The following is a 21,642-nucleotide window of genomic DNA, read 5'->3' as shown; positions in this document are numbered from 1 at the left end:
TAAGGTCTCCTGGGTATCGGGTAACATGACCTTAGGGAAACAGGAGAGGTGTGGGGAATGCAGGTTGCTGCACTTCTCTTGGGTTCTCATGATGGAGTGTCATTGTGGAGGTGGCCGTGGTGGTTGTTTTCATTAAGATGCCTTTCTGAGGACAAGGGAGCCCAGAAATTCCTTTACTCAGAGCTCTTTCCTTCAAATCACTTCAGTATAGCTCTGAGTAGTTAGGGTCTATCAGGTGTCAACACTGACTTTACTTGTTTATTTGTCTGCCATTTGGATTTGAGACTCTTAAAAAAATTCTCCTGCCTGATGATTTAGTATTCCCTAATTTTCTGTTTGTTTGAAAACTGTATTGTGAGTGTCGAGTGACGCATTCTCTGGCCTTCCTGGATCACTGTTCTGTGTCAGGCCCCCTTCCCTTGGACAGGGTGTCCCCCTTAGTGAGGGGAGAGTTGGGTCCCTGCAGCTCTGAAGAAAAAGTGTCTGCACCTCATGATGATCTAAGAGACAGATTCTGATCTTATACAATAAACACCTAGGTGTCTGTCTGTCACATCACTGCGTCAGGACCCTTTGTGTGTAGGTGCTCTGACAGATCAGAAGCATCCTTGATATCTCCTTAACCTGGGTCAACATCTATCTTTGATCCCCTGCCCCTCAGGGGAGCTGTGCCCTGGATGCCCTACACCTGCCTACATTTTGTATCTGTCTGTGCTTTACCTACGGTGTACATTTCTTTAATTGTAGTAAAATATATATATAATTTAATACTTTCAACTATTTTTAAGAGCACAGTTCAGTGGCATTGAGTACATTTCACATTGTCATATAGACATCACCACCACCACCTCCAGGGCTTTTTCATTCCCCAGCTAGATCTATCCCATTAAATACCAGCTCCCCGAGTCTCCTGCCCCTAGTTCCTGGTAACCACTCTCCACTCTCTGTCTCTGTGAATCTGACTCTTCTGCTCACCTCTCCTCTGTGGAATCTTACAAGGTTTGACCTTTTATGACTCTCTTGTTTCAGTGAACGTAAGATCTTTGAAGTTGGTCTATAACATGTTCATAACGTGTGTCAAAATCCCATTTTTCAAGCTGAATAATATTCCACTGTATGCATCTTTCAGTGTATATCTTTTTTTGTTTTTGTTTTTGTTTTTTTTTAATTTTATTTTTAAACTTTACAATATTGTATTAGTTTTGCCAAACATGAAGCTCACCTTTATTTTTTCTTCCCCTGAGAAACTGTTGACTATCCTGTCTTGCTCTAAGCTATCTGGATTGTTTTGCCCGAGATTCATTAGCAATAGATTCAAAATCAGCAAGAAATTCAAATGATTAAATTCTCACAACAAATGTTAATATTCCTTGTTTGAACATTTACTATAAAGCATTAGTAAGTCATTTGAGTGATCAAAATAAGCCTTTTCATTATTATTTTTTTTTGGCCACACGGTGTGGCATGTGGGAACCCTGACTAGGGATCAAACCTATGTCCCCTGCATTGGAAGCATGGATTCGTAACCACTGGAAGTCCTATAAAAAATGAATTCTTGAATATAGCAAGACTGACATGTTTCATTCTACCCATCTGATAAAGAAATATCTGTGAGTCATAATATTTCTTATTTTTGAAAGTACTTTTAAGCCTTTTCATCTCTGCCTGCATGGCCTGTTTTAAATCATTTTACATAATCACACAACGCCAGATTTTATTTGCAGACTTGCCCTAAATATTACCGCTAACTAAAAATCACCAAGTGTTTCACAATGCCGGTAAAATGAGGAACCTGGAACGTGCAAATAGCCAGTATGTGATAAAAGGAAACGAAACAGTTGGGACGGCTTCCCAGATGAAGGGATTGCCCTGTGGATGGGGATTCTGCCCCCAAATTAAGAGTCTGAACACGCAAATAAAATCCACCAAAGAAAATGGGAATACCATTTACAGCTGCTGCTAGCATACAAAACACTCCTTTCGAAGGCTGTAAAAATATATCTTGTACTTTGGAATGTCAGCCCAGCCATCAACTATAGTAGCTTATGGTAGATTTCATTAAAACCATCCCGTGGCACTTTGTAATTTTAGAAATGCACTACTAACTCACTATAGTGTGTGTCCCAACAGTTGTTAGTCATCATTTCACACTGCCCTGTACTGCCTTGAATTTCAGCTCATTTTCCTGTCCACCGGGGCTGCCCCAGTTGCTGTTCACACAATAGGGAATTCAGGATGACATCATACAGTGGTGCGCCCGGTATCGGCATCTCTTTTCAGCACGTAGATGCCCACCCCACACAGAGTAATTAACACTCTCCCTTGTTCAGAGTGCCTCCACATCATTTTCTCACCCAGTCACATCCCTGCCTCCTTATTTCTCTCCTGATTTTGCTGTAGGTGTGAATGGCTGGTTTTGCCTTTAGAGAGCTATTTTAAGGGGTCAGCCTAGGTTTGAGTGTTTCTCCCAGACCACACCGTATCTCTGTCTTCTCACCTGCAGATGGGGATACCAGTAGTAGCATCTCCTGGAGCAGAAATGTTAACTCCACGAGAGTTAACGCCCGCAGAGCACTTAGCATTGCACCCACCCCACCGTGCTGTCAGTGAGGGTCCAGGTCTAACTGGCTTCTTCCCATTATCACACCAAGTGTGGTAGGAAATGGCTAGTTGCTGGTTCGGGTATTTGACTCTTTCCCTTTTTGTTGGTTTTGTTTCCATTTCCTCCACCCAGAGGACAGCTGCCCCTTGTCCTGCAGGGATGCATGACTGGCATCAGCCAACACCGCCCCGGCCGTGATCAGGCCGCACACTCCCTGAGGGTTTATCAACTTGATCCTTTGTCATCTGATGCCTCATCATTTGACCTTGGCAACGCAGAAGATGGTACTTCTTATCTGGATGCTTGGCGATAATGTCCACAGCTGTACGACAAAGTTTATCTCCCTGGTTTTTCCCATTGAGCAATGTCCCTGGGGAATCTTTGACTTTTTCTTCCTGTTTCTCCCTACACACACACATTCATGCTCCCCGTCATTGCCTCACATTTTAGGAAAGACAAGATGACTCTAGAAGGAGTCTCAAAGGAGAGAGTGGTCCAGCCATCCCCAACCTTTGTGGCACCAGGGACCAGTTTCACGAAAGACAGTTTTTCCACAGACTTGGTGGGGGTGGGGAGGGGGGGATGATTTGGGGATAATTCAAATGCATTACATTTATTGTGCACTTTATTTCTATTATTACATCAGCTCCACCTCAGATCATCAGGCATTAGATCCTGGAGGCTGGGGAACTCCTTTTCTAAGCCACCTAGTTAAGAACTGAAGTTGGCTGGGAATGGGACCGAATCTAAGACTGGGGATGAACCATAGTGATTCCATTGCTTGTCTGCTTTCTTGCTTCATTCATTCATTCAACCAGTCATTCATGCATTCATCTGATATTCACAGGTCCTTGTTTTAAGCTAGGGATGTGCCTAGAAGTGTCTAGGTGTTCTCCCTCAAGTTTACATAATCCTTTAGCCAGGAGACAATGATGGTTTTCAAGCCAGAAAAGTTTAATTGGCAGAAGAGAAGTCCCAAGGGAGATGGAATTAATAAGGGGCTTTCAAGGGTGGATTCAGTGCTGGTTGTGGTAGTAGGGCGGGGAATAGGGACCAAATGTGGAATGAGGACCACATTTCCTCAGTGGTCAGGGCCCACCTGGAGTCAAGTTTGAGAAAGCCTCAAGTATTGCATGTTATTGAGGATGTTGGTGAATCTCTGTCAGCTCTCCTATTTATAGCCAAGAAACGAATAAAGTAGGCTTAAAAGAAACGGGCAATTTGATCTTACGCACAGGCCCGTAGGCACACTTTCAATCGTGATTTGTTCCTGAATCTTTAGGCCAATTCTAAGCCTTGGGATTTCAGAAGGACCTATTACCTTCATCTTTTTTCTTAATGATTTTTAAATTCTTTTTATTTTTTAATTGGAGTATAGTTGCTTTACAATGTTGTCTTAGCTTCTGCTATACAATGAAGTGAATCAACCACATTTATACATACATCCCCTCCCACTTGAGCCTCCCGCCTGCCCCATCCCACCCCTCTAGGTCATCACAGAGCACCAAGCTGAGCTCCCTGTGCTCTGCAGCAGCTGCCCACTAGCATCTGTTTTACACATGTGACTACTGTAGCCCACCAGGCTTCTCCGTCCATGGGATTCTCCAGGGAAAAACACTGGAGCGGGTTGCCATTCCCTTCTCCAGGGGATCTTCCCGATCCAGGGATCGAACCCGGGTCTCCCGCATTGCAGGCAGACGCTTTAACCTCTGAGCCACCAGGGAAGCCCCATCTTACACATAGTAGTGTATATACATCAATGATGCTCTCTCACTTTGTCCCACCCTCTCCTTCCCCCACTGTGTGTTCTCTCCGTCTGTGTATCTATTCCTGCCCCACAAATAGGTTTATCAGTACCATTTTTCTAGATTCCATACTATATGCATAAATATATGATATTTGTTTTTCTTATTAGCTTCGTCTTTATTTGTACATAATTGTTTTGGTAGTTATAGAAGTCATTCATGCCTATTGTGGAAACTTTGAAAATGAGGGGAAATATGGAGAGACTTACCTATGAGTTGGGAGATAATTAACGTTTGGGGCTCTGTGTTGACTTTCTGATAAGGTGTGTGTGTGTGTCTCTAACATAATATATCATGAAAAATTTTCAGATCACCAGTGGAGTTGCAAACATGGTTTTCTTGTAATCTGTTTACCTGTTCTTCTCCATGTCCCTCTGTGCGGGCTGGGTCAAGTTTTGCACGTTTATAAACACAACTGTGGTAAACGGCCTTGTACTTGTTCACTGTAATTTCACTGAGTACATCTCCAGAAGTAGAGTTCCTGAGTCATTGTTTTACACGCTCCCCAAAGTTGCTGATAACATCCTCAGCTTGTGCTTCTGCCATGAGTTAAGGGCGTGGGGAAGCGGGAGGAGGAATCAGAGTACTCAGTTGCTTGCTTTCTCTGTGACACTCACCCCTACCAGGCACACTGACTTCTGTCTTTGCCTTGGGTCTCAGCTATGCCCTAATTGCTCATGTCTGGAGTCAGCCCTGGTCTTGAGGAACGTCTGTGGCACCAAAACCAGACCAGGAAATCATATGAGATAAGCAACCAACAGCTGGTGTGCTCCCCTTCTTGGGGTCAGATTGGTCTTTTTGCCAATTAAGGCAACATGGGCTCTCGCGCTGGGAGACACTGTGACCTCAATCCAGGAGTTTAGGGCAGTGGCCCCTGTCGTTTTGTGCCCAGGCCAACGTGGGAGCTGTCCTGGGAGGAGTAAGAGGAGGTAGGTTTCCAGTCTGGCACTGCCACACCGTTAGCTGTGTGATCCTGAGAGAGTTGTTCAACATTTTGCAAAAAGAAAGGCAGGTGTGGGAGTGTAATTGGTGCAGCCACTGTGAAGAACAGTATGGAGACTCCTCAGAAAATTAAAAATAGAGCTACTATATGATCCTGCCATCCCACTCCTGCACATACACCCAGACAAAACTGTAATTCAAAAGGATACATGCACCCCCATGTTCATAACAGCACTATTCACAATAGCCAAGATATGGAAACAACCTAATGTCCACCAACAGATGAATGGATAAAGAAGAGGTTTATAGAGAAGATAGAGGTTTATAAATAAGAATAGGTGACATATGTGTGTGTGTGTGTGTGTGTATATATATATATATATGATGGATATTAACTCAGCCATAAGAAAGAATGAAATAATGCCATTTGCAGCAACATGGCTGGACCTAGAGACTAGCATACCGAGTGAAGTAATTCAAAAAAAGAAAGACAAATACCATATGATATCACTTATAGGTAGAATCTAAACTATGGCAGAAATGAACTTATCTATGAAACAGACAGACTCACAGAGAGAAAGAACAGACTTGTGGTTACCAAGTGGTGGGTAAGAAAGGATTGGGAGTTTGGGGTTCAGTTCAGTCGCTCAGTCATGTCTGACTCTTTGAGACCCCATGAATCACAGCACTCCAGGCCTCCCTGTCTATCACCAGCTCCCTGAGTTCACTCAGACTCACGTCCATCGAGTCGGTGATGCCATCCAGCTATCTCATCCTCTGTCGTCCCCTTCTCCTCTTGCCCCCAATCCCTCCCAGCATCAGAGTCTTTTCCAATGAGTCAACTCTTCACATGAGGTGGCCAAAATATTGGAGTTTCAGCTTCAGCATCATTCCTTCCAATGCATATTCAGGACTAATTTCCTTTAGGATCGAATGGTTTGATCTCCTTGCAGTCCAACGGACTCTCAAGAGTCTTTTTCAACAGCACAGTTCAAAAGCATCAATTCTTTAGCACTGAGCTTCCTTTATAGTCCAACTCTCACATCCATATATGACCACTGGAAAAACCTTAGCTTTGACTAGATGGACCTTTGTTGGCAAAGTAATGTCTCTGCTTTTTAATATGCTGTCTAGGTTGGCCATAGCTTTTCTTCCAAGGAGCAAGCATCTTTTAATTTCATGGTTGCAATCACCATCTGCAGTGATTTTGGAGCCCAAGAAAATAAAGTTTCTCACTGTTTCCATTGTTTCCCCAGCTATTTACTATGTAGTGATAGGACCATGGCTTAGTGATGGGATGCCATAATCTTAGTTGTCTGAATATTGAGTTTTAAGCCAACTTTTTCACTCTCCTCTTTCAAGAGGAGTGATGGGATGCCATAATCTTAGTTGTCTGAATATTGAGTTTTAAGCCAACTTTTTCACTCTCCTCATTCATCAAGAGGCTCTTTATTTCTTCTTCACTTTCTGCCATAAGGGTGGTATCATCTGTATATCTGAGGTTATTGATATTTCTCCCACAATCTTGATTCCAGTTTGTGCTTCATCCAGCCCGGCATTTTGCATGATGTACCCTGCATGTAAGTTAAATAAGCAGGGATACAATATACAGCCTTGATGTACTATTTCCCATTTTGGTACCAGTCTGTTGTTCCATGTCTGGTTCTAACTGTTGCCTCTTGACCTGCATACAGATTTCTCAGGAGGCAGGTAAGGTGGTCTGGTATTCCCATCTGTTGAAGAATTTTCCACAATCTCTTGTGATCCATACAGTCAAAGGCTTTGGCGTAGTCAATAAAGCAGAAGTAGATGTTTCTCTGGAACTCTCTTCCTTTTTCAATGATCCATGGATGTTGGAAATTTGATCTCTGGTTCCTCTGCCTTTTCTAAATCCAGCTTGAACATCTGAAAGTTCTCAGTTCACATACTGTTGACGCCTGGCTTGGAGAATTTTGAGCATTACTTCACTAGCATGTAAGACGAGTGCAATTGTGCGGTAGTTTGAGCATTATTTGGCATTGCCTTTCTTTGGGATTGGAATGAAAACTGACCTTTCCCAGTCATCTGGCCACTGCTGAGTTTCCCAAATTTGCTGGCATATTGAGTGCAACACTTTAACAGCATCATCTTTTAGTATTTGAAAGAGCTCAACTGGAATTCCATCACGTCCACTAACTTTGTTCGTAGTGATGCTTCTAAGGCCCACTTGACTTCACATTCCAGGATGTCTGGCTCTAGGTCAGTGATCACATCATCGTGATTATCTTGGTCGTGAAGATCTTTTTTGTACAGTTCTTCTGTGTATTCTTGCCACCTCTTCTTGATATCTTCTGCTTCTGTTAGGTCCATACCATTTCTGTTCTTTATTGAGCCCATCTTTGCATGAAATGTTCCCTTGGTATCTCTAATTTTCTTGAAGAGATCTCTAGACTTCCCATTCTATTATTTTCCTCTATTTCTTTGCACTGATCACTGAGGAAGGCTTTCTTATCTCTCCTTGCTATTTTTTGAAACTCTACATTCAAATGGGTATATCTCTCCTTTTCTCCTTTGCCTTTCACTTCTCTTCTATTAACAGCTATTTATAAGGCTTCCTTAGACAACCATTTTGCCTTTTTTCATGTCTTTCCCTTGGGGATGGTCTTGATCCCTGCCTCCTGTACAATGTCACGAACCTCCGTCCACAGTTCTTCAGGCACTCTATCAGATCTAACCCCTTGAATCTGTTTGTCACTTCCACTGTATAATCAAAAGGGATTTAATTTATGTCCAATTGTTGGAAAGTAAATGAAAAAGAAACACAACTACTTTCTATTGATATAAAATGTATATTTCTTTGTAGTCTTGTTTTTCAAATACTTTTAAAAAAAACATCTTGGCGCTCTCCCCCTTCAGTTCTCTCTTTTCTGTACCATTTGTTTACCTGGTGTGTTGGGCCTTAGTTGCGGCGTACGGGATCTTTGCGGCGTACGGGATCTTTGCGGCGCTGCGGATCTTTCCTTTGGTGCACAGTTTCAGTAGTTGTGACACACGGGCTCAGTTGGTCCATGGCTTCTGGGATCTTAGTTCTCCGACTGGGGATCAAACGCACGTCCCCTGCCTTGCAGGACAAATTCTTAACCACTGGACTACCAGGGAAGTCCCCTTCATAGTCTTTGTTTGTTTCATGTGAATGGGGTATTTAAATAGGAGGTTAAGTTGAATGTGAATGGGGTGGATGGGGTACTTAAATAGTAGGTTAAATTGCATATCCATAGTTTAATAAAGACTCTGTCTTTTTTTTTTTTTTTTCTTATAGCTATGAAGCCCTATTTAAATTTGTTTGCTTTGTTTCATAATTGTTGGGTGAGGCAAGTCATTGTAGGAAGATCCATGACCAACTTAAAGAGGATATCCACATTCATTATTTTTGGCCACACACTGCGGCTTCTAGGGTCTTAGTTCCCTAACCAGGGAGCAAACCCGGGTTTCATGGCAGTGAAACCCTAAGTTCTAACCACTTAGCAACCAAGGAATTCCCTCCAAATTCTTTTTATTCTGGGAATTCCCTGACAGTTCAGTCCTTAGGACTCCATGTTCTTACTACAGTAGGCCCTGGTTAGATCCCTGGTGAGGAAATTAAGATCCCAGAAGCCAAGGGGCACAGCCCCCTGTCCCTAAAATTTTTTTATTCTGTACTGGAATTGTATTTTAAGATTTTTAACTAAAATTATACCATCATAATAATTCAAAAGAAGCATTGAGAGTCCCTTAGGATGAGGATTCTGTAAGAAGAATAGTTTTCAGGAATGTAAATATTATGTTTTATAAACTAAATTTTTGCAGAGGATTATTTATAAACACAAACTGTATTCCATCCTATCTAATTATTCACTTTCAGAATCAGTTGCTTCTACAATTTCCTCCACTTCCTCTTTTTCCAGCAGCTCCTTTGCCTTCTGGTTCCTCATTCAGTTCAGTTCAATCACTCAGTCGTGTGCAACTCTTTGTGACCCCATGAATCGAAGCACGCCAGGCCTCCCTGTCCATCACCAACTCCCAGAGTTCACTCAGACTCACGTCCATCGAGTCAGTGATGCCATCCAGCCATCTCATCCTCTGTCGTCCCCTTCTCATCCCTCCCAGCATCAGTCTCTTTTCCAATGAGTCAGCTCTTCACATGAGGTGGCCAGAGTACTGGAGTTTCAGCTTTAGCATCATTCCTTCCAAAGAAATCCCAGGGCTGATCTCCTTCAGAATGGACTGGTTGGATCTCCTTACAGTCCAAAGGACTCTCAAGAGTCTTCTCCAACACCATAGTTCAAAAGCATCAATTCTTTGGCGCTCAGCCTTCTTCACAGTCCAACTCTCACATCCATACATGACTACTGGAAAAACCATAGCCTTGACTAGACGGACCTTTGTTGGCAAAGTAATGTCTCTGCTTTTGAGTATGCTATCTAGGTTGGTCATAACTCTCCTTCCAAGGAGTGAGTGTCTTTTAATTTCATTGCTGCAGTCACCATCTGCAGTGATTTTGGAGCCCCCCAAAATAAAGTCTGACACTATTTCAACTGTTTCCCCATCTGTTTCCCATGAAGTGATGGGACCAGATGCCATGATCTTCATTTTCTGAATGTTGAGCTTTAAGCCAACTTTTTCACTCTCCTCTTTCACGTTCTTCAAGAGGCTTTTGAGTTCCTCTTCACTTTCTGCCATAAGGGTGGTGTCATCTGCATATCTGAGGTTATTGATATTTCTCCCGGCAATCTTGACTCCAGCTTGTGCTTCTTCCAGTCCAGCGTTTCTCATGATGTACTCTGCATAGAAGTTAAATAAGCAGGGTGTCAATATACAGCCTTGATGTACTCCTTTTCCTATTTGGAACCAGTCTGTTGTTCCATGTCCAGTTCTAACTGTTGCTTCCTGACCTGCATACAGATTTCTCAAGAGGCAGGTCAGGTGGTCTGGTATTCTCATCTCTTTCAGAATTTTCCAGTTTATTGTGATCCACACAGTCAAAGGCTTTGGCATAGTCAATAAAGCAGAAATAGATGTTTTTCTGGAACTCTCTTGCTTATTAGGCACTAAAAATAAATGAGCTATCAAGCCATGAAGACATGGAGCTTCCATAAATGCATGTGCATGCTAAGTTGCTTCAGTTGTGTCCGACTCTGTGCGACCCCATGGACTGTAGCCCACCAGGCTCTTGTGTCCATGGGATTCTCCAGGCAAGAACACTGGAGTAGGTTGCCATGCCATCCTGCAGGGGATGTGCCTGACCCAGGGATGGAACCCGCATCTCTTATGTCTCTTGCATTGACAGGTTCTTTACCACTAGCGCCTCCCTAGGAATACCCCTTAAATGCATACTGTGTACTAAGCAAAAGCAGCCAATCTGAAAAGACTCCATACTGCATGATTCCGACTATATGACATTCTGGAAAAGGCAAAACTATGAAGACATAAAAACATCAGCGGTTGCCGAGGGAGGGGAGAGGGAGGGAGATAAACAAGCTGAGCACAGAGGCTTTTGAGGGCAAAAGTCCTCTGTATGATAGTAGAGTGATGGATACGTGTCGTGGTGTATTCACAACCACAGAATGGACAGTACCAAGCGTGAACTCAGAAGGTAGACTCTGGTGGTTATGGTGAATCATAGGTTAAATCGTAGGTTCATCCTTGGTAACTAACAAATGTAGCATGTGGCGGGGGGTGTTGGTGGTGGGGGATGTTGATGGCATGAGAGGCTGTGTATGGGGCAGGGCATACATGAGAACTCTGTACCTTCTCTCAATTTTGTAGTAAACCTAAACCTGTTGGAAAAAAAAAAATGTCTTTAAGAAAGTAAGAAAAACAGCGTGAGTAGAAAAAGTAGTATTATACTTAGGAGCTTCTGTCTCAAATTAAAATTTTTGAACCTCTAGTAATATCTGCTTTTTCTGTTCCCACAATTTCACTCATATGTTGTTCATCAACCTTAACTCTTAACTCGGGGGTTTTGGCTCCCTGTTCGATCAAGTGTTTCATTGAACTTAGCCAAAGCCAGACTCTGAGCAGCCTGGGAATAGTTCAGAGGCTCTCCTTCATCCCAGTACATGGAGCATCTCTGGATGGTTTTGGTTTTGTTTGTTTGTTTGCTTTTAGGGCAGGGAGGAGCTGTCCTGCCTCTCCTGATGGTGGTTAGGTTTACAACGTCGTCTCCTTAGCCGACGCAAGAGCTGTGGTTCAGCCATGGCTCGGAAGTGTAACCTCATAAATGTCCCATCACTGGAATCCAGTCTATTTCAGCATCCACAGGCCTAATTTCTGCTTGTAATCTGATTACGGGGTCTGAGCTCTTCTAGCCTGCAGTGTCTCGCTTTGCGTTTACTCTACTCTCAAGGACACCAGTGCCTGACTGCCTTGCGCTGTGAAAAGCTCAACCCAATTTTGCTCAGACGGGCCGCAAGCCGTGGCTGCTTGAGAATTAGCTGTAGAGCAGGCTCTGTCCCCGAACTTGATGTGTGCAGCCATGTTCAGAAGCCCAGGGATTCCCAGCTACCTGGGCACTTTCAAGTTCTCTGAGAAACAAGGTAAGGCGAGAGAAATGGAAAATGCCCTCAAGTGTCTGTTTAATAGCATCATGAATGTCTTGCATCTTCCATTTTACCCTGGATGCCCCGTTATACTAGTCTGTGGTTTTCTCAAAGGATGCTTTAAATATCTCATTGACTTTATAAATTAGCTTATCTTAGGATCGTTGAGAAAGGTGGCTTTTTTTTCCTGTTGTACGTTAAAGAAATTGCTAAACCACTAAAGCCTTTATGAAGGAAACATTGCAGATTATATTGGAATGCTCAAACTTTGGATTAAGTTCTGGATGTGCTGTACTTTAACTGAAGTATTTTTCTAAACCAAATGTTATATCTACTAAATTTTTTCCAGTAGGCAGTGGTGTGTGTTTGTCTTTTTATGAAATCTTCATGGGAGGCTGTTTGGAACAAAAAATGTTGTCTTCTTAGTGGCTTCCTTTTGAGCCCAGAGGAAAAGATGTGCTTTCAATTTAACTACTAAAGTGGCATCTCACATTAGGTTCACAGATTGAGCTAAAAAGAAATCTTTAGGTTATCTTGAATATCACATTGGAAATTTGGCCATTGTCTATGAAAGTATTTTCCAGTCCAAATGCACGACTGGGAAGAGATTTGGACAACTGAGGCGTCACATTTAGGAATTTGCTTCTGCAATATTTGATAGCTTTTTGAACCAAGTTCTCTTTTTCTAAGCACATAACAAGGATATTTGTGTCATTAGCCAAAAAGCCTAGATGTTTAATTGGCATTATACCTTTGTATTGTGTTTCTCTAGTTGGTCCGAATTTCCAAATTCCAGGATTCGGAATGTATTTGATAGGTAATGACATGTCAGCATCTGGTATATCTTGTACCTCCTTTTCCTCAAGCTCTGCCCCTAAATATTAAGCAGTAAAAGGCTCTTCCATAAGGGAAGAAATTTCTGTAAGTGGTCTAATTGTGGTTTTCTGGGTGGACAAACAGTTGCTATGCCAAAAGCTGTAAAACAGATTACTTACCCAAAGCTGGTTATAAATTTGCCTGTGCCTGGTTTTCATTAACCAGTTCACTCGGATGTGTGTTTTTGCTGGATGTGATTGTTACCAGCTGTCTTTACGTAATATATGTCTTGTCTTCAAAAATAAATAAGTGGTGAATTTGAGGTGTCATTATCATTTAGATTTTAATGAAGTCAATAAAAACACAGCTGAAGTGTCCCCTCCACTGTTCATCAACCCCTCATGCACCCCAACTCCTGCTGTGCCTTCTTTAAAAGCATCAAATATACCAGGCAGTGATGATTTTAAACCTTTCTGGTTACCTGGACCAAAATTGTTTAATTTTTTTCTCCTTTTTTGCCCCTGAGGATAATAGCTATGTTTTTCAGTATTTAATTGCTTTGGAGTTTTTCTTGTAACCATAGAGAATTTAAATGGTAGTATTGAACTATGTCAGAATTCTTTTTTAACCCATGAAGTATCTTGGCTACTATTAACCAAACACAAAACAAAACAATTCCTAAGTATAATGCATGTGGTGGGGTTTGATGCTTAAAGGTGTTTGTATTTTCTATATTCATATTTCTGGTTCACAGTTTCCTTTTTCTTAAATGGTCTCAAAGGGAGCGTGAAGAATTTTTTTCCCCATTGGAGTTTATCTATTTATTTTTTTGGTTTTAAGTTACTGTGTGGGTATTTCATTCTTACATTATTTCTTTCCCCTTAGATTTGAACAAGAAAAACTTAAGCCTCGTTGGATTCCCGTGTCAAAGGAAAGTTCCAAGGTAAAGAAGTCTTTGCTCAAGAAATCTTAAGTTTCAAAGATTTGTAGGAGCTTTAGAAATTATTCTCCTAAATTTCTAATCCTTGAGTTTTAAATGTTTTTAAAAAAAATATTTTCTCTCCAGAGTTTAACTTATTAAAACATGCGAAGCAGGCTGACTTAGCAGTGCACTCAGCCAGCAAAGATGCTTTTTGTACTGGCACTAGTGGTAAAGAATCCCCATGCCAATGCGGGAGACACAAGAGGTATGGGTTCGATCCCTGGGTCAGTAAGATCCCCTGATGTGGGAAATGGCAACCCACTCCAGTATTCTTGCCTGGAGAATTCCATGGACAGAGGAGCCTGGCAGACTACAGTCCATAGGGCTGCAAAGAGCCAGACTGAACACACACATGGGAACTATTTGCAAAATGGCCTATTGGTATCTCTGTAATTGCAAACTTGTAAAGGGCTTTTCTTTACAAGTTCGTTTCTTTCTTATATCTGCCTCTAAGGATATGATACCTTTTTTGCAATCTATCCTTTTAGTAAGGGAGCTTTTGGCTTGTTGTTGTTCTTTTTTTTTTTTTTTTTTATTGAAGTATATTTAATTTACAATGTTGTACCAATCTCTGCTATACAGCACAGTGAATCAGTTATCCACATATATGCTTTTAGTTTTTTAAGAAAGGATCTAGTCTTGTTCTTCCTCCCTCTGTCCCTTCCTTCTGACCCATTCTTCTCCCCTTACTTCTCTCCCTCCACCCATCCACCCAGTCACCTGTCCAGGTAAATTCAAGTTGCCTGGTCTCTTAACCTTTCTGCCCTTCAATTCCATTGGCTGCAGGATATTATGGGTACCTATTTGATGTACCTGATATGCTAAAATTCCGTGGTACATACATCAGTGAGGTGAGATAATAGAAAAATTAAACTTTGTGCCTAATAAGGTAGCTATATTTCCGATGTAGCCTCACAGATGGCTGTCCCTAACAGGTTTTGAGATTTTCAAGTGGAGACACAAAATGATGGTCTCTGAACACACAGAGATGTGGATTTCAGCATTCACTTTATTATGCAGGAAGGCTACAACCCAGATCTACCCTTCATTCCACTTAGATGCTTTTGTTCCTAATGTATGACATAAGACATTGTTTCTTTACTTTAAAAGTTTGCATCTCAAAACATTGGGATAAGCTGTTGTGTCAGCAGTGCCCTAGCCAAGCAAGCTTGGCTCTGCGTTTGAGAATGTTAGATTTGACCTTCTGAACACACTGGATGGGGTAAACTTTGATGAATCTCATCCAGATCTTATTAATAGTATAAGGTAAACCAGAGCAGTGAGGAGGCATGGTCATCAGTAAGGCTGTCTTATTTGACTCATGAAACCTTACTCTTCTAGTACTCGATACAATCTCCCTTATTTCTCATCTTTGCTTTCTTTTTAATAGAAGCTAAGGCTTGTGTCTTAATTTGTTCACTCTCATAGACTGAGTGGCTTATAAAATTTATTTTATAAGTGGCTAGAAATTTATTTCTCATACCTGGAGGCTGGAAGTCTGAGGTCAGGGTGCACTGTCACGGGTGACGACCCTCCTCCAGGTTGCCCACTGCCCTGTGTCTTGCATCCTGTCTTGTTGGAACGGGCACCAGTCTCATTCATGAAGGCTCCACTCTCATGACCTAATCACTTTCCAGAAGCCCCACCTCCTAATATCTTCACCCTTGAGGGTCAGGATTTCAACCTATGAATTCCGGGAAACACAAACATTCAGATCATAGCAACGTTGTTTTGAATACATCACTAGCAGGTTGGTTTAGCTGTTGTAGACTTAATACGTGACTAAGAGCAGGGACTTGATGGACATGAGTTTGGGTAAACTCCGGGAGTTGGTGATGGACAGGGAGGCCTGGCGTGCTGCGATTCATGGGGTTGCAAAGAGTTGGACACAACTGAGCATCTGAACTGAACTGAAGAGCAGGGAAAAAAAAGAGGAGACAGAAAAGTGCTGCTTTTTCAAGGGAAAATATGAAGTATGAGCGCAGGTCAGTCAATTCAAGGAGAGAGACTCAGAGGGGCACAGCGGTTCTCAAACAGTGGTGGTATTTCATGTACGCCTATTAAAACAGTGGCCCCCGGGCTCTGGCCCTAAATATAAAATGGGCTGGAAATACAAGTACCTGCCTCCTTCAGAGAAATCTAGTTACCCAGACAGGCCTTGTGGGATCTTAGTTCCCTGACCAGGGATCAAACCCATGTCCCCTGCATTGGGAGCATGAAGTCTTAACCACTGGACCACCAGGGATGTTCCCTCCCCTGTCTTGTAACTAAACTTCAGTAGAAGAGTTATTTATCGGGAAGCCCTTCACGGTATGGAACAGAATGTTCCTTATTAGGACATCCCATTTTTTAAAAAAGATAGAAGATAATAACCGCAGGATAGGCTGCTCTCACTTTATTTATTTATTTTTTTGCTCTCACTTTAATAAAATGTCCTTTTATTGTCTTGCTGGGCATTTAAGTAGGTTAATGGGACATGTTAAAAAAAAATTATCATGGAAGCATGAAGGGCAATCTTTTCTTGGATCACTGAAGCAGAGGAAAGAGCTAGAAGTATGAAAGAATTAGTCATGAAGAAGGGAGCTCCATTTCAGAGGAGACGAAAAACATATTAAAGGTGTTTCTTCATATTGTTGTTGTTGTTGAATTACTAAGTCATGTCCAACTCTTTGTGACCCCCATGGACTATAGCCCTCCAGGCTCCTCTGTCCATGGAATTTCCTAGGCAAGAATACTGGAGTGGGTTGCCACTTCTCCAGGGGATCTTCCCCACCCAGGAATTGAACCCATGTCTCTTGCATTGATAAACAGATTCTTTACAACTAAGCCACCAGGGAAGCCCCATTGTATTCATATTAGAAGCTTTTAAAATTTTAATTCCCCAAAATGAAGACTGTTGCATATACTTTAGTTATATGGAGAGACAGTTTCATGGTGTAATAGAGGATCCCACCTTTTACTGGAGCTGTGGCAACCCACCAAGGCCCAGAGAGGTGGTCTGGGCAGAGACCCCCTAATCCGCATGTAGCTGATAATGAGGAGGGACATAGTCCGGCATCCAGGGCTTGGGCTCCCCCAGTGATGCTGCTTTGGGTGCCTCTGATTCAGAGAATGAAAGGAGAGTGGCGCTAGGGCTGTAGGGGAGGACATTTGTAAGTGTTTAACCAGCCATTAGATGAGCAAGTGAGTTGCTCGTTCGTGACTGGTCCAGATTGCTTCACCAGTGCGTCCTGCCTGCATTTTCACTGCTGACTGGTGCCCCCACGTGTCAGAAGTCCAGGATAGAGGCGTGACTTGTCTCAGTCTGGTTTCGTATTGATTTGGGGAAACTTGCGTCCGTCACAACTCTTGTGACAATTCCAAGTCAGAGTCCTTGGTTCCAGCCCATCTTCCTTATTCTTCTTATGGCTCATCTACTTCCTCATCGGTTAGTAGTCATTGGTTACTAGACATTGTTGGTTGGTAGTCATCTTTGGTTAGTAGTCATTGGTTAGCAGTCAGAGGTTAGTAGTTGCTTGGAGGAAATTGGAGAGAGAGGTATTAACAGCAAGAAAGAAGTATAAAGGCGGCCATGTGGATTCCAGTAAGAAAATTTTACCTTGAGGATGGAGACCTGAAAAATACTTTATAAACATGCAAGCATACACATATTTTCATACATACGGGCAAGGTAGGCAAAGGTAATGAGCGATGTTTTCCCAATTATATGTTATTTTAAAGAGAAGAGAAGGAGAGGAAGGAAGGGAGGAAGGGATGACGTTATTAAATACATGCTCTTCTAATGAGTCTCAGTATTTGTCATGTTCTTTGCCCCATCATATCCACAGTGTGTAAAGTGTATACATAAAATACTTCAGGAGACTTCCCTGGTGGTCTGGTGGTTTAGACTTCACCTTCCAGGGCAGGGGCTGTGGGTTCAATCCCTGGTTGGGTAACTAAGATCCCACATGCTGTGGGGTCAAAAAAGACAAACCAGAACAAAACAAAAGCAGTGTTGCGAAGCCTTTAAAAATGGTCCACATCAAAAATATAAAATCTTAAAAAAAAATACTTCAGAGTAGTTGTCGTAAATATTTGAAATATTTTATTAGAGCCAATTCATTCACTGTACATTTATTGATTTTTTAAAGTATTTTTTTAAAATCAGCAAGTTAAAATGAGACACTTGTAATATGTTCCATAAATAGGAAAACAGGGTCACATCAGAGAATAAACAGAGGTACATAGTGTAGATTTGGTGCTAGTAGGTGGACACAGGGTCACAGGGTTCCTCCTTAAGGAGATGACCTTAAACTGAGGCCCAGACCAGGAGCAAGACTAGCCAGGATGGAAGGCAGCTGGAGAAAGAGACTTGAGGAGGAAACAGCATTCACAGTCAGCCATGGGAAGAGGCAGGAGAGATTTCCCTAACGTGCTATGGTTTTCATGGTTTCTGACCACCCGTGAGAGGCTGTCGTGCCCATCAATGCAGACACATCTGTAGTTTGTTTCAAGAAAGGAAATGCGTGTGAAGCCAGGGGTGTAGGGTGATGGATTGTGAACCCCACTCTGTGCAAGTTCAGTAAAATGTTTAACAAGAGGGTAGTTTTTTAGTCTTCCTTAAGCAGCTTCATTGAGCTTTTTGATGAGCAGATAAAAGGGGGAAAATAGAAACACAGATGTTCAGTTTTGAAAATAGGAGATAATATTTGTGCTCCAGTGGTCTGGAGCTGAATACTTCAGGGTTTGCATCATTCCTTGTAATATAGAATTTTCTTCCTGAGATTTTTGTTTCCCAAAGAAAGTACAGAACTTGTTGGAATGTTTCAAGTGGTTAAATAGTCAATTAAAATATTGATAGCATGTCACTCCTTAAGTAGGGTGCCATTCTGCAGTTGTTTAATGTTTTAAGTTTAGATTACATCATACCTCTATGATGGTATGATGTAATCATATGAAAAAACACTGAGAACCGTCACTGGATTCTCACTATTGAGAAGTCAGTGCTTATTCCAAGTTTTTGACCTGAGCAGGGGGTGTCTTAGGATTTTCAAGCCACCTGGAGTGTGGTTTTCAAAGCCTACTTATTCTCAAGACTTTTTATTAACTGATGAGAATATATGGCACTGCTGTTTACGAGTATAAGCATTCCACATTTATAAGCAGTAACTAAGGGTTTCTGATAAGCTTGGTTCTAGGAAGATGGGATGGCAGTATTTTGGAGTATACAGACAATCCTTGAAATTTAATTTGTATCTAGGATATAAGTGATTGGTACGCCCCCTTCATAGCTCCCGCAGCACTTCCTCAGTCTCCGCTTGGGCCTCTGTGGACACACCCCTGCAGGGCGGAGCCACAGACGGGACCATCCATGGGAAAGGTCAGGCTGGTGCTGGGTTTGTTTACGGGTTTATCACCACCTCTCTGGAGGTGATCATGTTGTTGGGGAAGATGAGTTGCCTGTTTCCCTAGGTTTGTTCTCTTCCTTTGAGGCCGCAGCTCTGGTCTTGCCCACTCCAGGAGCATTCCCCTGGAGGCCGTGAACTTGTGGGCTCCAAGTCCTGGGCCAGGTGCGTGCGCACAGTGTCAGAGCAGAAGGAGGTTTGCACGTTGCGTACTGTTCTTGCCGCGTGTGTGTCCTTGGCCAAAGCATTGGGCAGTTTCCTGATCTGTAAGCCGAAGACAGCAGTGGTCCCAGGGGTGTGTTTGCACACGCACACACACACATACACACGCACCCTGGTGAGTGTGCCCATGTTCCTTCCAACTTAGAGATTGCTGAGTCCTGTGGGAGCTTGAAGAGCAGCAGTGGGGGGAGTATTTACACCACCAGCAGGTATAAGAAACGGGTGCTTTGGGAGGCTGGGAATGGTGGGCAGAGCAAGGAGCTGGTTGGTAAGCCTGTACCAACACCGCATACAGGGTCTTATTTCCCCAACCAGGGATTGAACCCTCACCCCCTGCATTGGAAAGGCAGAATCTTAACCACTGGGCCACCAGGGAAGTCCCATTTCTTTTTTTTCCCCTGGACAAATTTTCATGAACCTTTCACACCTCTTCTCCATTCTTTGATTTTTGTTTGATTGAAGATATTTGTTACTTTAGTTTCAACAGCAGAAGACAGCGTGTAGATCACCTACACAAGTCACTGATTTTCTGAGGAAGACTGTAGCACAGAGAAGTCGAGTGATTAGTTCAAGTTTGCACAGCTACTGGTGGCCCTTGAAGAGGTTGTCAGTCTGAACAGAGGCATCCATCTCCTAGTGCAGTGATGTTTTTACCACCAGAGGCCACACATACCCTCACATCCCTCCCACCCCCTGCCACCTATGCTGATGTAATTATTTAGTTGCACCCCAAAATCACATTAATATAACCATGAATAATTGAAAAAAAGCTACCTATTAACTCCCCCAAATAAACTATTTTACTTATAATCTATACACACATGTTTAACTATGTACAGTAGTAACATAATTTTTTATGTTCTGTGATATCTCAGTTCATATCAGATACCTGGGTTTAAAAGGACTTTAAACATTTTCTTTTATTTTTTTTAATTATTTTTTTAAATTTTATTTTATTTTTTAACTTTACAATATTGTATTGGTTTTGCCATATATCAACATGAATCCGCCACAGGTATACATGTGTCCCCCATCCTGAACCCTCCTCCTTCCTCCCTCCCCATACCATCCCTCTGGGTCGTCCCAGTGCACCAGCCCCAAGCAGCCAGTATCGTGCATAGAACCTGGACTGGTGACTCATTTCATATATGATATTATACATGTTTCAATGCCATTCTCCCAAATCATCCCACCCTCTCCCTCTCCCACAGAGTCCAAAAGACTGTTCTATAAACATTTTCTTAATGGAATCATTTTTAGCTTTCAGAAAGAGTTCTTGCTTGAAGACAAAGAACAGCTTGATAACCACAAAAGAAGGATCGATGCTCAGCTTTTAGCTGCCCTTCCTAAAGGTAAGACTTCTAGATGGTCGACCAGTATCTAGAGTGTGTAAATGTATTATCTAATTTTCCTGGAGAACTCTTTCCCTAATCTCCAGCTTGGTTCTCCTCTGTGCCCCTTTCTGCCTCATCAAGAAAGCAACCTTAATTAAATGACCTCTTTTGTCACATTTTTATTTTTTAAATTCTTCTTTATTGGTATATTGTGGTTTTACAGTGTTGAGTTAGTTTCTACTGTACAGCAAAGTGAATCAGCTCTACATAGATCCACTCTCTTTTGGATTCCCTTCCCATTTAGGTCATCACAGAGCACTGAGTAGAGTTCCTTGAGCTATACCGTAGGTTCTTACTAGTTAGGAATCAGTCCTGAGTGTTCATTGGAAGGACTGGTGCTGAAGCTGAAACTCCAATACTTTGGCTACCTGATGCAAAGAACTGACTCATTGGAAAAGAACCTGATGCTGGGAAAGATTGAAAGCAGGAGGAGAAGGGGACGATGGAGGATGAGATGGTTGGATGGCATCACTGACTCAATGGACATGAGTTTGAGTGAACTCCAGGACTTGGTGATGGACAGGGAGGCCTGGCGTGCTGCAGTCCATGGGGTCGCAAAGAGTCAGACATGACTGAGCAACTGAACTGACTGAACTGAGTGTATAAATGTCAGTCCCAATCCCCCAGTTCATCCCACTCCACCTTTCTGCCCGTGGTGTCCATATACTTGTTCTCTATGCCTGTGTCTCTTATTTCTGCTTTGCAGGGAAGATCATCTACACCATTTTTTATAGATTCCACATATATGTATTAATATATAATATTTCTTTTTCTCTTTTTGACTTCACTCTGTCTCTAGGTCCATCCACATCTCTACAAATGATCCGATTTCTTTTTATGGCTGAATAATATTCCATAGTACATAAGTACCACATCTTTATCCATTCCTCTGTAGATGGACTTCACCTTACCACGAGTCCCTTCCTTTCATTTTAGGC

General features: G+C 42.3%; 1 protein-coding gene across 22 annotated transcripts in view; it reads left to right on the top strand.

Annotated features, from left to right (window-relative positions):
- Nucleotides 1-21,642, top strand: part of SVIL (supervillin) — a 256,176-nt gene that overhangs the window by 132,235 nt on the left and 102,299 nt on the right. For 21 of the 22 annotated variants that reach the window (XM_059892375.1, XM_059892378.1, XM_059892380.1 and 18 more), the window contains 2 exons: nucleotides 13,608-13,665; nucleotides 20,571-20,662. Coding sequence is in view for 13 of the 22 variants with exons in the window: in XM_025000263.2 (XP_024856031.1) it covers nucleotides 13,608-13,665; nucleotides 20,571-20,662 (150 nt within the window). In the remaining 9 variants the exon portion in view is untranslated. 22 annotated transcript variants of the gene reach the window in all.

The sequence above is a fragment of the Bos taurus genome, chromosome 13 (assembly GCF_002263795.3).
Source record: "Bos taurus isolate L1 Dominette 01449 registration number 42190680 breed Hereford chromosome 13, ARS-UCD2.0, whole genome shotgun sequence".
NCBI lineage: Eukaryota > Metazoa > Chordata > Mammalia > Artiodactyla > Bovidae > Bos > Bos taurus.
This window is presented reverse-complemented; position numbering and strand designations above follow the sequence as displayed.